At 57.0% G+C, this 14,066-nt stretch overlaps 1 protein-coding gene across 1 annotated transcript in view; it reads right to left on the bottom strand.

Moving 5' to 3' along the window:
- The window catches only part of CACNA1E (calcium voltage-gated channel subunit alpha1 E), a 105,812-nt gene that overhangs the window by 84,180 nt on the left and 7,566 nt on the right, over positions 1-14,066 (bottom strand). Inside the window, exon 2 of the mRNA XM_069023196.1 lies at positions 5,033-5,299. Coding sequence (XP_068879297.1) covers positions 5,033-5,299 — 267 coding nt within the window. The remainder of the gene's footprint in view (positions 1-5,032; positions 5,300-14,066) is intronic.

Raw genomic sequence — 14,066 nt, forward strand, 5'->3', positions numbered from 1 at the left:
CCCAAACCAGCCCACCCAGAACACCCATCTTGCTAAGGCAGGGAGTGTGCCCAGCTCCAGTCCCTGCAGATGGATTTACGGTGCTGATGGGACATTGACACAATCTCCCCAGGAGGCTGGGCACGAGACAAATCCCTCCCTGGATGCGGGCAAGGACGGGAGCTATGGAGAGCTCCCCTCCATTCCACCACTTCCCAGTACCTTTTCCTCACTCCTGGGCAGGCAGAGGGGGAAAGAGCAGAGGAGCCAGAGGAGTGACACCACGTGGGCCTTGGGGAATCCTACCTTCCAGTGCCACCAAAAGAGCAGGGACAACTTAACCCCTGTCCATGCCTGCATCACCCAGCCCAGTTCCAACACCTCCTAGAAAGTCATGTCTCCATTTCCCACCTCTCCCCACGCTTCCCTGAGGACCTGCTTCCCTGAGGACCTGCTACTCTGAGGGGCTTTCCCTGCTCTCCTCAGGTGTCAATGAGAAAAAGCCTCAGTTCCTACACCTGTGGACTTCATCTTTCTGGTCCCATCGCAGCACTGCTGCCTGTCCTGCACAGGCATGGCATGACAGAAAGAAAGATCCACATCTTCAACATCCCCACTTAGAATGCTGCAATCTTCCTCCTCTCAGCTCCACACTGCAGCAGGAAAGAGAGCACCTTCTCTCCAAGGCTGTTTTCACAGAATCATGGAATGGTTTGGGTTGGAAGGGACATTAAAGGTCATCAGGTTCCATATCCCTGCCATGGGCAGGGACACCTTCCACTAGACCAGGTTGCTCAGAGCCCCATCCCACCAGACCTTGAACAATTTCAGGGAGTCCACAACCTCTCTGGGCAAGTGAGGTTTTTGGTTTCCAAGAAAAAACGAAAGTGCCAAGTAGAGCAAAGCCTGTGATGGCCCTAATTCAACTCTGGGATTCCCTATCCCCACAGTACCTCCCTGGCTTGTCCCTGAGGACACAAGGGATTTTCCCCCACTGATAAGACTATCCATAGAGCTGTGGCCCCTCTTGGCTGTCTCTGTACCTGTGTCCTGCCACCCAGCGCTCCCAGCCCATCCATGCTGGGAGGGGGTGGACAGAAAGTGATGACCAGACCCCAGATCCTCCCACTAGGCTTTGAACACGAGCCAGCTGCCGTGTGCCTGCCACAGAGAGGCTCAGGAGTGTGAACATGGGCTTGGGTTGTGCTTGTGTCCCTGCACAGCTGTCAAGGAGCACCCAGCCTGCCTCAAATCCCACTGCACGGACACAGGAGACCACACTCACTCTCTGCAGTCACAGCTGTTGCTGCTTATGCTCCACAATGCAGTGGTTGGGTTTCCATCAGGGGTTAAACCAAAGGCAGTGACAGCCAGGAGTCCAACGGGGCAGAGCTGCCCACACTGCTGCCGCTCCTGTAGGGATGCGGGATGCAGGATGTGGGATGCCTGCCTGCCACGTGCAAACAGCTCCATGGAGAAGCGTCTCCTTCTCCCCCACCTCACCCTGGAAATCAAATCTCTCTCCTCTCCTCCTCCTTTTTTTTTTTCTTTTTTTTAAACAAAAAAGGACCACATCATGTGATTTTCCTGCCTTAACATCAGTTTTTTAACTTTGGTTGCCACAGCAACAGGATGCAACTTGGCATCACCATGACAACAGCTGCCTCTGTTTAAATTCACCATCTGACAGGCAGCCTCGCTCTCCCCGGCTGTCAAAAAGATGGACCTGCCATTACACCTACTCGCCCCTCCCAAAAAAAAAGCCTTCTAAAATCTGATGAATGGAGGGCACAGAAAACAGCCTGGGAGGGGTGGGGGGGGGATAAAATCTTCTTGGGGAGTGCAAGGATGGAGCTGCCCAAGGATGGCATGACATGGCTTAGGCTCTTCCCTTGGGAAGGCAAGACCTGCTGGAATTGTGGCTGGGGAAAAGCCAAGGTGCAGGAGATGCTTGGCCAGGTGGGCTGTGACATCAGCAGGGTCCCCGAGGGGCACTGCCTATGCAGCATCAGGTCACAGGGAGAGTCATCAAACAAATAATTCAGGCGTTCACAGGTGTGCTTCCCGTGGAGCAAAATCCCCCTGACTTTTGGGATGGGGATGTGCCCTGGGGCTCTGAGGGCACTCCAGCTGCTCTAGGCCAGCCCAACACCAAACTTGGTCCTCAAAGGGGCCGAGATAGATGAAATCCCTCACTGCAGGGAACAGCAAGGTCCTGATGGACATCTCCTTTCCCTGCCACACTAGGGGTAGGTGCAATGGACAGCCTGCAGCCAGATGCTGTCCTTGGGGACACAGCCAGAGCCACACAATGTCATCTGGCCTTCCTGGGGCGGGAGAGGGATCTTATCCAGGTCAAATGTGATTAAGCGAATAAGGAATGGAGCAGATATAGATGAGCTGCAGCCCATCTCATGTACTAACTGAATTGGAGCCTTCCAGGCAGCCAAACAAATGAAATCAGGGTGAAAGGCCCAGCCATCAGCAGGAGGAGAGCAGGCAGGAGGACAAGGCTGTGTTTCCCAAGGAGAAGAGAAGGAGATGTTCCTACAGCCAAAACAGCTGCCCCAGAGTTTGGGCAGGACCAGCTTTAAAAGAGCAGTGAAGGCAACGCACTGGGCTTTCCAGTGAAGAACTCGGCAAAGACTCGCCTCCCAGGGAGCTGCATCCCAGTCCCAGTTGCTCGTATTTCTCCTCCTTCTCCTCCATGCATCATCCCTATTTACACTGGGAAGCCAAACTGCAGAGGCTGCTGGTTATAATTACACAGTTACCCAGCAGATATCCAGGCCTGAATCACCAGATATTTTTAGCCCTATTACCTAGTCAACTAGAGCTGGATGAAGAAGAGCCTTCACTCCTCCCTGTGCTCCTCTCCAAACCCCTTGGCTTGCCTTGGTGCTGTGCCCACCCTGACCCACAGCTCCAGGACTGGCCCATTGCCCGCCCAAGGCCAGCAGCTCCTACTGACCATGGCCAAGATCCAATGCTCTCCTCCCCAGAGTAACCTGTCCCAGGAGCAATGCCATGGGCTCCAGGCCAGGCAGCTGAGGTACTCACATGTTCTTCCTGGCCCTACCAAAAGTCTGCCTGTGCCAGGCTACAGCTACAAGGATGGGAACAACTTGCCTGGCCAACCTAACCAAACACATCCCCAAAAGGCCTTGCCCGTTCCCAAGCCCTCAAAACTCCAGTGGTGCAGAGGAACATCCAGGGTGGATGAGTTTTTCTTGGAAAGAGATGGCAGCCAGGCGGGGGATAGGCAGGAACACTCAGCTCCCGCGCCTGGAGCACGCCTGTTCCCAGCACTCACATGGGAATATGTCACTTACTTCTGGAAAAAAAATACAAAATGAGCCCGTCTCCCTCATGCATTGCAAATTCCAGGGGAGAATAATGCTGGGGAGTTTTGCTCGCGTGGTGGTGGAGCTCCAGTCTCTAGGAGACGGCGGCTGCCTGGAGATGAGACATCACACCGGCACGGGACCCCAGCCCACGCCGGGAGTGCCGGGCCAGCGGCAGCACCCCAGCTCCTTCTGGCTCCCAACAAAAGCCGGAGGGGCGAGGGCCCTCCCACACCACGCTGGAAAAGCACATGAATAATTTGGCATATTCTGGAAAAGCAGGCGGCTGGCCTGGCTGCTGCCCTGCAGGGCTCCGCACTGAGCTGCCACATCCCCAAGCTCACCACCGCACCAGCGCTCCTGCAGCCACCCGCCCGGTGGGTGCTGCCAGGAGCGGCAGATTCAGGGATGCCATGGGGAATTCAGCCCCTCCAAGCTGGCCCTTCGTCCCCAGGTCACCCCCTTGAACCTGGAGATGTTGCAGCTCCCCAGGCAGGACCAGTTCCTGCTTGGCAGAGGCTTGACCTGACGTGTTGGAGCCTCAAAGGGACAATTCCCCTACGATGCTCTGCAGGGCGGGTGACCTGTCCTGCATCCCCAGGCCTCACCAGCGGCTTTCCCTGAGGTACCTGTTGCACCAAACCACGGCATTGCTGCCTGGCACCAGGGAAAGCTCTCCTGTGCCTGCCAGAGGGGCCGGGAACTCAACCAACAAGTTGCAGGGAGAGAAAGCGGCAGCAGCGGGAGCTGCATGGAATCACTGCTGCAGAACACGGCACAGGGAGGCTCCTACAGCCAAAGCGTGGCCACGCTGAAGTTCTCAGGCTCAGATCCTCCATGGAGGCAAAGCCCAGGGGGTGTCTCAGGGGGCAGCAGGCATCGAGCCCAGGTTGGTGCGGGGCTGAGAGCTGTGGTGCTGGGCAGCAGCCAAGGCGCCCAGGGGCACCCACAGGGAGGGTGGGAGCAGAGAGAGGTGAGTGGGGAGGCATGAAAGGATGGAGGAACAGGAGAAGGAGCAGGGAAGATCTACACCGTCCACCCCGCCCTAGGAGAGGGGTCCCTGGGATAAAATCACAGCTCCCCAAAAAGGGCCACGGGGCACAACCAGAGGTTTCCAACATCCTTCCCTCTGCCGCAGGGAGGGGGCAGCCAGTTCCCAGAGCCACCATGGGGGGCCGGGGGCTGTAGGGCGAGGATGGCTGTGCCCCTGCCAGGCGCGATCTGCAGCAAAGAGGGTACACACAGGAGGGACAGAGGCACCACCCAGCAGGGACTGGAGATTCATGGGCTCCCAGGTGGCTCCGGGTGGGGTGGGGTGACAAAACTCCACAAGACATCGAGGCATGGAGAAAAGGCCACTACCCCCCATCTCCCCAGGCACACACACAGAGCATCCCAAAGCATGCAGGGCTCATCTGGGATCAGAGCTTCCCTCCTCGCCACCATGGGGGGCTAATAAATCCAAGCCTCAGGAGGGGCTAGGGGGCTCCCCGCGGGGAGAAAGAGCTCGGCTCCTGTCAGGAGCAGGCAGGGAGCCGAGGACAGAAGGGGAGGCAGCAACAGGGCGAGGAGAGCATCCCCAGGGGCCGGGGCACCCCTCTCCGCACTCCTTACCTGCCCGATAGTGCCACACGCATGTGTCCTGGGCGGCCACCGAGGCAAATCCGGGCAGCAAAGGGGGGGGCTTGCAGGGGGTGCAGAAAGGATATGGCCAGTCGATGAGCTTCTTGGCATATTTCCTGACTATGTTCTCTTCCCCAAAGAGGAAGAGCGATCTGTTGACGGTGAAGCAGTTCTGCCGGACAGGGATGGGGTTGTACAGAGCCATAGTCCGGGCTCTCTGCGCTTTGGTTTGCTTGAAGGCTCCCGGGCTCCCTCCCGCAGGGGCAGGAGCTCCTTGCCGGCTCCGGTTCTGGTCGGAGCCCCCATCTCCGGAGCCCAGCCTGCCGGCCACTGCCTCCCCAAAGCGAGCCATCCTGGAAGAAAACACACAGGTGAGCCAAAGCAGCAGCACCGAGGCGGCGGGGGGGGGGTGAGGGGTGGGAGAGAAGAGGGAGGGGGTTGCGGGGCGCAGTCCCAACCACAGCCCCCTCCTCCTCTCCGGGTGATGCTCAGCTCCGTCTCTCCTCCATCCCTCCGGGGGAGCAGGGACCCGCGTGGAGGAGAGGAGGCAACGTGCGGCACCGGCTCAGTGCCTCGGGCACGGCATGGGGGGCAGCCGAGCCTCCAGCCCCCCAGAACGGCCACCCGGGCAGCGGGGCGGGCAGCGAGCTCTCTCCTCTGTGCTCCGCGGAGGCCGCAGCCGCTCGGTCCCTAAGCAGCTTCCCGCACGAAGCAAGGGGTTAAACCCAGCCACATCCTCCCCACCGTTCTGCCTGCAAGCCCAAACCAGCCCCTTTTAACCCCCCCGCCGCAGGGCGAGCAGGGAGCAGGCACGGGAAGGGCAGGGATCCAGGTCCTTTCAGCTACCCCCTCGCAAACGAAGACACGATTCGGAACAGCACCCAGCGCAGCCGCCGCGGCCGGGGGAACAGGTTGCAGCGTGGTCCAGCCTAGTTGGAGCCAAGTGTCCAACTCCTTCCTCCCGACTCCATCTTCAGCATCCTGCAGGAGCCTGGCCGCCCATCTGCCGGCTCGCTGGGGCAGCGGGCGGGGGCGGAGGGCTGAGCCCCCGGGCAGGCACCTGCGGCGGCAGGGATGCCCAGCCCTTCGCTGCCAGGGCAGGAGCACGCAAGGCGACGTCGGCTTCCCGCAGGAGCCGGGCCACAAAATTAAAGGCTGCCGCGCCTCTGCAGCTCGGGGACAGCTCGCTTTAATGAAGTCAGTGGCAACACAGGCGCACACAAGCGCGCACACACGCACAACACGCCCGGCTCGCTCCCTCGCTCCATCCAGTGCGTTCTTTTGGCAAGCACGGGAGCTGCCGCAAAGGAAAATCAGAGGCGAGGGGTGGGTCTGAAGGGAACAAAGGCAATGGGGGAGCCCCCACCCTGCCAGAAGCGCACACACACCCCCGCCCTGGCTGCAGAGGGCTGTCCAGCACACGGGTGCTCCTAGGTGAGTGGCTAAATTGGGGAGCAAGGGGGGGGCTCCCCTCCCTGCATCCCCCCCACCCCACCTCAGTCCGCACCGAGCATCTCTCTTTGGCCACATGCATCATCCTCCCCCGGTCCCTGGGACACTTCGAGGCTCCCGGCTCCCCCCCCGGAGCCGCCCGATGCCAGCGGGTGCCCGGGAGAGCCCTCCTGCTCCCTCGCATACAGATAAGCCTCCACACATCAGTATCTGCCTTTTGACACACAACGTTGTCCGGAAGAAACAGCAGCTCATCCAAGAGGTGTAAACAACCGGGCTGGATGTATCCCTGCAGCAGCTTCCATGTGGGGGTGTCTCTGACCCTGCTCCTCCCCCAGACACCCCACTAAGGGCAGGGGACTGGGGACACTGCTGATGCTACAGCCATGAGTGTGCCAAGGTCACCCAGTGACACCCAGTGGGGGGGCTTCCTGCCCACCCACCCACCTTTGGGGAACCCACCCTGCCCTCCTGGCATACACAGGGTACCCCCAGATCCCCAAAGGTGTCCCCAAGTTCTCTGTAGCCACCAGGCAGGGCAGGGCACAGCACATAGCACACCCCGTGAGCTGTTCACACACAGGGTCCCCTACCCCTCCGAGGCCACGGAGCTCCCCAGGGCCTGTGGCACTCGCTACCTGCCTTTCCCACAAGCAGACCACCCACCGCTCCAGCCAGCAGCACAAGTCACCCTGTATCCCTGTCATGCTCTTTCCTTGTCCACCCCACCCACAACCTGCTCTGCAAACACAGTGGCCACTGCCCTGTCCCTCACACCTAGCTGTAGGGCAGAATGCTTGAGGCACTTAAAAAAAAAAAAGAAAAATAAACAAAAAACCCCACAAGCTCTTAATAACATAAATCATTAACTCATTTGGGCCAGGGCTTCTCCCTTGGTCCAGCCTGGCAACACCTGATAAGGGACTTCCCCACTCCACAGGCACTACAGTGGCTGAAGGGCCACAGGGCTCATTTTTTGGCCCAGGCTCTCATGGGTGCATTGCCAGGAGCCCTTGGGCTGGCTAGGTGATGAAGAGGAAGGACCAGGTCCTCCTCAGCAAGATAACAGAGGAGTGTTTGCAAAAAGAGTTGTGGGATCATTGCCCCAACCTCAGCCATACACCGAGAGCCCACCAGCTCTCCACAACATGCAGCTGCTGCATCCCTTCTCAACTCTCTCCTTCCAATTATCTTTATAACCAGAGTAGGTTACCTGGGGAATTTTCAACAAGTCCCGGGCTGCCTTGCTACCACCCTGCAGCACAGAGTTGAGCAGGGGTGCACAGATCCCTCCCAAAACAGGCTGCCAGCCAGCCAGAGTGCCTCCAGGTTTTCATTCCACTAACAACAGGCAAGGAGGTGGCCACAGCAGCTACCGACTAATTACAGTCCCTTCGATTCAGCCCAGGCAAGACACTGCCCTAAACAAATCAATTATTATTTGTGGCTCACCCCACCTCCTCCTCCTCCCCACCACCAACGCAGCAGCAGCAGCAGCAATGCCTCTCTTCCCACCTTTCAGCCCTTTAAGCCACTGTTAATTAAGCCCGAGGCTGGGCCGATTGCCAGGAGCAGATCCTCAGCCTTGCAGAGCTCCTGCTTCTGCTCCCCCCAGCCCTCTCCCATCCTTGCCTGCACAGCAAGGCCCCACCCAGCCAAAATGTTCAGGCTCGGTGTGGTACCCAGAGCCTAAGGAGGATGGGGAAGGATGGACCCTGCACTGCCCCTGCATCCCCTGCCTGGCTCAGAGCAAGGGGCTGAGGGGGAGGAAGGCAGACTTCCTCCTCCATTCCCTCAAAGCAGGGATTCACCCCTTACCTGGACACTTCTGCTGGGGCACTGGGCTGGCCCCTGAACCCGGAGTTTGCTCTCGCCTGTACTCTACGTTCGTTGATGCAGAGCAGAGTGCAGGATGACCCCGCTGGGAGCCTCGCTCCTGCTCAGACAGTGCTAAAGGATGGGATATTTATGAGAAAGCAGCTCCTTAAGAGAAGATTGAGAGCCAAAAAAAGAAAAAGTCCTCTGGCTATGCCAAGAGATGCAGGCTCTGTTTCCCAGGATGTTTATTGCCATTCTCATCTTGACCCTCACCCAGCACTCCGGGATCTGTGAGTCAGGGAGAAGTGTGGCTGATGCCCACATGATTCAACATGGCACAGGGATTCAGAGCCAGCTCTGTGGGGCTGTTTGGGTTTTTGTGAATGGAGGAAACACGAGAAGACAGGGAACAGCGGGTGCCAGGACAGGAAGGCGCTCAGGATGCACTTGGTTTTGCGGAGATAGGCTAACACTCCTCCGGTCTCGAGCACAACTCTGAAGAGGAGCAGCTGAGGGAGCTGGGGGGGGGGGGGGGGGGGGGGGGGCTCAGCCTGGAGAAAAGGAGGCCCAGGGGAGACATTATTGCTCCTGAAAGGAGGCTGTAGTAAGGTGAGGATTGGTCCCTTCTGTTAGGCATCAAGTGACAGGACAAGAGAAAACAGCTTCAAGTCACACCAGGGGATGTTCAGGTTGAATATTGGGAAAGGTGCCTTCTCCAAAAGGACTGTCAAGCCCTGGCACAGGCAGCCCAGGGAAGATGGAGTCACCATCCCTGGAGGGATTAGAAAGACGTGTAGATGTGGCACCTGGGGACGTGGCTGGGTGGTGGCCTTGGCAGTGCTGGGTTAATGGACTCGATGAGTTTAGAGGCCTTTTCCAACCTAAACGATTCCACAGTTCCATGATTCTCACACCAATATTGCCATTCAAGTCCCCTCCTTGCTTTTCCCCCACGTCTCCCCGCCACGCCGCCAGCCCTGCATGGCAGGACATCACCGGAGACACGGGGCTGTCCCCTCCCGGGTGATCCCGAGCCCCTGTGTCACATCCCCCCAGCGCGGGGCCGCTGCCGCCGCTCCGGCATTGCCATCTAGTGGCAGCTGTCCCCTCCCTGCGCCCCTCCAGCCTCAGGCAGCAGCCCGGGCCTCGGCTGAGCTCCCCCCGGCTGGCCCCTTCCCGAGGGATGCTTGGATCAGGCGCAATCCCCCCGCGCAGTTCCCGCATCCCTTCGCACAGCCTCCGGCTCAGCCCGGGCACCCCGAAATCTCCTATCTGTGCATTGCTGGCTACGGGCACCAAAACCACCCGGGAAACAGTGCTAAAAGCATCCTCTGCCAAGCCCCGGGCTGCTCAGAAAGCCAGAGGCTGCTCCTCAGCTTGGAGAGAGCACCAGGCTGGGAACAAGTCCCTGAGGAGAGGCTGAGAACTGGGGGTGTTCAACGTGGAAAAGAGAAGGTTTCAGGGAGAATTTAGAGCCCCTTCCAGTGCCTAAAGGGGCTCAAGAGAGCTGGAGAGGGACTTTGGGCGAGGGCATGGAGTGACAGGACAAGGGGAAATGGTTTCAAGCTGACAGAAGGCAGGATGAAATGGGATATTAGGAAGAAATTCTTGACTGTGAGGGTGGGAGACACTGGCACAGGGTGCCCAGAGAAGCTGTGGCTGCTCCTGGATCCCTGGAAATGTTCAAGGCCGGGTTAGATGGGGTTTGGAGCAACCTGGTGTAGTGGAAGGGCTCCCTGCCTGTGGAAGGGGGGTTGGAGCAGAAGATCTTTGAGGTGCCTTCAAACCCAAACCATTCTATGATTCTAATGCAGCACAGCCAGGGTTTGGAGAGGGAGGACAGGCTCCCCCTCCATGACTGATATTCCCAGGAGCTGTGATGGACTGCACTCATCTTAGAAAGTGGCTTTTGGCATCCTGATTTATTTCTTAAATATGGCTATGCTGAGATGAAAAAAATAATAAAAGCATCAAATGAGAATCATCTACGGTGGTGCTCTGGCCAAATTTCAAATTGGGACTGAGTAGCTGTGAGTCAGAAGCGTGTTTATAACCATGCAGGAATGCAAGGTTTCTTCCAGGAACAGTTTCATTACCTGCTGGATTAGAAGGAGGATGTTCTCCCCACTCTCAAAGGAAAAGTCCTGCTGAGCCGAGCACCTCTGCAGCAGCAGTGAGACAGAATCCTTGGGCTGGAACTCTTCACCTGGGGACGCGGGTGGACAAGGCCTGAGCAGCTCCAGGATGGCATCTCTGGAGAGGGGCACCACACCAGCCTCCGCCTGATGCTCATCTGTGCAGATGTTGGCAGCTGTGACAGCAGCCAGGACAGCCCTGATGGCATTTCTTGTGCCAGCAAAGCCCTGCAGAGGCTCGGCACCACCTCGCAGCAAGGCAGCTCTCACCCAGAGCAGGGCAAGTGTTTCCTCTCTGCTGTCTGCTCCCACTTTTTCCCAACAACCTCTCCAGGACGTGCCTTCCCCAGCACTGACAGAGATGGGCACCATCATCCTCACAACCGCCAGGACATGTTCCCAAACACCAACCCAGAGGTGGAATTCACAAGGTCAGCACTGGGATTATCCACTGAAGGATCAGAGGGCCGGAAGAGAAGTGAGAGCCAGAAAATCTTGCACCAGGCTGTAAATTCTGCCTCCAGATTTAAGCCACTGCCCCACCCTCCTCCGGCCCCCGGGCTGCAGCAGCCACTCCAGGTGCCACACAGCAGCTGTGGCAGGAGGACTCGGATGCATGAGGCTGGCAGTGGAATTAGCTGCACAGTGCCATGAAACATCCCCACATTCACAGCCACTGCTGCTTTAATTGCCAGGGCCCATAAGTCCAATAGCCAGCCTTGGCATCTTCAAAATCAATAGAAAACAATCTTGTAAAGCTCTCTTTTGCTGGGATAAGGGAATAATCCTCTGGGAAAGGAGACTTTGGTGGTTGTATCTCCACCCAGACAAGCCTTTGCAGGTGATGGAGATAGAGAAGAAGCAGTGCCAAAACAGCTCTTCCCCAGCCTTCCTTCTGCAGCCCCTTCCAAGACCCCAGCTGCAGCACACTGTGCATTTCCCACCCTAGGGATTATTTTTCCTCTCTACAAGTGTCTGCTTAAAACAATCCAGCCCAGAGCATCTCTGGTCCCACTTCTTAAAATGCCTGGCAGTTCTCAGCTGCCAAGCAAACACAACACGACAAAAACCTGAAGCAAAATGCCACACAAACATGAGTGTAGCAGGTCCCACTCAACGCTCCCAAACCCACAATGTCATTCCATCACAACCCATCAGGGCCCACCAGCCTCCAGCTGCCCAAGGGGAGAAAAGCCAGGGCTGATTAGCCACAGCTGTTTAGGGAGCATCCATCCCTTTCCCTCCTCCCCGACATGCAGATGTTCCACAGTGATCTGCGGTAACATCTTTCTGTGCAAGCAAAGGGGAGACACATTAATGGTGCCTCCACAAGTCGGGTGGGATGTGAGAACAGGGATCAGGAGCTGTGTACGATCTGCTTCTTATGATTGCCCAAGTGTTCTGTCAGCACAGAGCACAGCCTAGCACCAGGTCCTGCTCAGGTGGCCGAGACTAAACTCCTCACATGGCTCTTGAAAATACCAAAAAGTACCCAAAGACACCACAGACCCTTCAAGTTGGGTGTGGGATCACACTGCATTGCTGTGGGACTGGAATAGCTCATGCATCAGAGCTACTGATGAAGCAGAACATTGTTGAATCTTGAATTAAAGGTGGATTTAGCAACCAAATTGTGGAATCACAGAATGGATTAGGTTGGGAGGGACTTTAAGGCCATCTAGTCCAATTCCCCTGCCATGAGCAGGGGCACCTTCAACTAGACCGGGTCGCTCAGAGCCCAGTCCAACCTGGCCTTGGAATGAAGGCAGGCTGGGAGAAGCTTAAAGGACAGCAAAGGAACCTCTGGTCCTGGGCACTTATGGGGACACATTAGGGATGTGTATCCAGCCCCACAAAACTCACAGGAGTTGATTCCAGTGCTCAGTCCCACTCTGTCACTGTGAAGCTCAGAGCTGGCACTGACCCACCTGCACCGGCTGCTCAGGACTTTGTACTCCCCAAAAACACTCCACCAAAACCAAGAGCCACCTTTGTGGGTGCATTACAGCTCCCAAACCAGCACAGGGGGGTTGCTGGCACCTCCAAGCAGAGTCAGGTGAGACCCCATCACCCCCAAGCCACCGAGAAAAGGGACAGTATTGCTTTGCCCCAGTGCTGGCTGCAGGGATGCTTCCCCCAGCCTGACACTTCCCGCTCTCCCCTCTCCCACCTAAACACCCACTCAAAGTGTTCCTGGCAACACAGCGCTCCTCGGGCTAACTCTGCCTCAGGCCAGGAGGCTTTGTGGCTCAACTGAAGGGCCCTGGAATAATCACCCATTAATAAATTGCCTGGAGTGCTCTGCTGCCTTATTTAGCTTTTCGAGCCAGTCTCCAATTAGCATTTGCAGTCGCATCCTGGCTGCTCTGGGCAGGCGTGCAGCAATCCCACCTCTTGGGGAACAGCTATCCACCCTCCTCGACTCTGCCATCACATTAAAGTGAGTTTCCATCCCCACTTCCAACCCCCAAATGCCTCTACACAACCTCTCCCATCAACCAAAAGCTGTGGAGCATCCCAGCCTCGCACTAAGCGAGCTGGCAGGAGGCGAGATCACACCTCTCCATCCTCCTCCATCTCAGACCGGTACAGCTTTGGGCAAGGCACTTCCAGAGAGGTCCACTTGAGAAGATCCAATGGGGGAAAAACATATGAGAATGACCCTGCCCAAAACATTGGGACTGAGCAGCATGGATGAAGGGAGACCAAGGAGAGGAGGAAGGGATGGAGCAGAGACCCAGGGGGATATTCCCCTTCTTGTCACCAGAGCCCTGCAAGAGCCAGGCACCGAGCTGCCAAACTTCACATATGTGTGGGAACAAGCCCAGAAAAGACATCCCCAGAGCCATCCATAGACAGCCAACAGGAAAAAACTTATTTCTAGGCTGTCAAAGGGTTGGAGAGGGATTTCTAAAAGCATTTTTGCAACCGCTGCACTACTCAAAGCAAAAGAAATCCCCCAGCATCCTCATGACCCGTCTGGCTCAGCAGTGTTAGCTCCTGCCAAAGCCAGCAGGAGATTTTCTCCTCCTTTAGATCTCCTCTTCACCCCTCCAAGCGGCAGGTCCATGCCTGAGGACTAGCCAGTGCTTTCTCAGATCCTCTGCCCACCCAGCAAGGCTCAAGTTGGATAAACACAGCAAAACACCCACTGTCAGGGGGTGGGATGACAGAGGAGCATCCTTCCTTCCTTCAGGCTGCAAATACCCTCCCCAACAAAAAGAAACCTGGACCAGAAATCTACCAACTCCATCTCCAACCTAATGAAGCCGAACTCACAGGCTCAGCTTTCTCCAAAGCCACCCTGCTAGCAAACAGGGTGGCTTTGACAAAGCTACGTTGTCAGGACAAGCGCCAGGAGAAGACGGAGCTGTTGAAAAAATTTTCCAGCAGGTCTGAACTTGCACTGAGCAGCTGATGCTCAAGACAGCCAGAGAAGCCCCATCCCTGGCAGGCAGCCAGGAAGGAGATGCTGCTTCCCTCTTCCAAACCTGTGAAAGAGAAAAGGCCAAAGAGCAAAACCTCTCTCCGAGAGCTACTCAGTGCTGGGAGGTGTGAAAAAACGTCCCCCTTGCTGCAGCGACAGGCAGGCATCAGCTCAGCAGCCTCCGTGAAGGCAAACACCCTCAGCAGCCAAGGCTGAGCACGGCTTCTGAGATTCCTCAATGGGAAAAGGTTCATTGAAGAATTTTTAGGCTTAATTCTGCCTGAGAAA

The sequence above is a fragment of the Aphelocoma coerulescens genome, chromosome 8 (genome assembly GCF_041296385.1).
Source record: "Aphelocoma coerulescens isolate FSJ_1873_10779 chromosome 8, UR_Acoe_1.0, whole genome shotgun sequence".
In the NCBI taxonomy this organism is placed as follows: domain Eukaryota; kingdom Metazoa; phylum Chordata; class Aves; order Passeriformes; family Corvidae; genus Aphelocoma; species Aphelocoma coerulescens.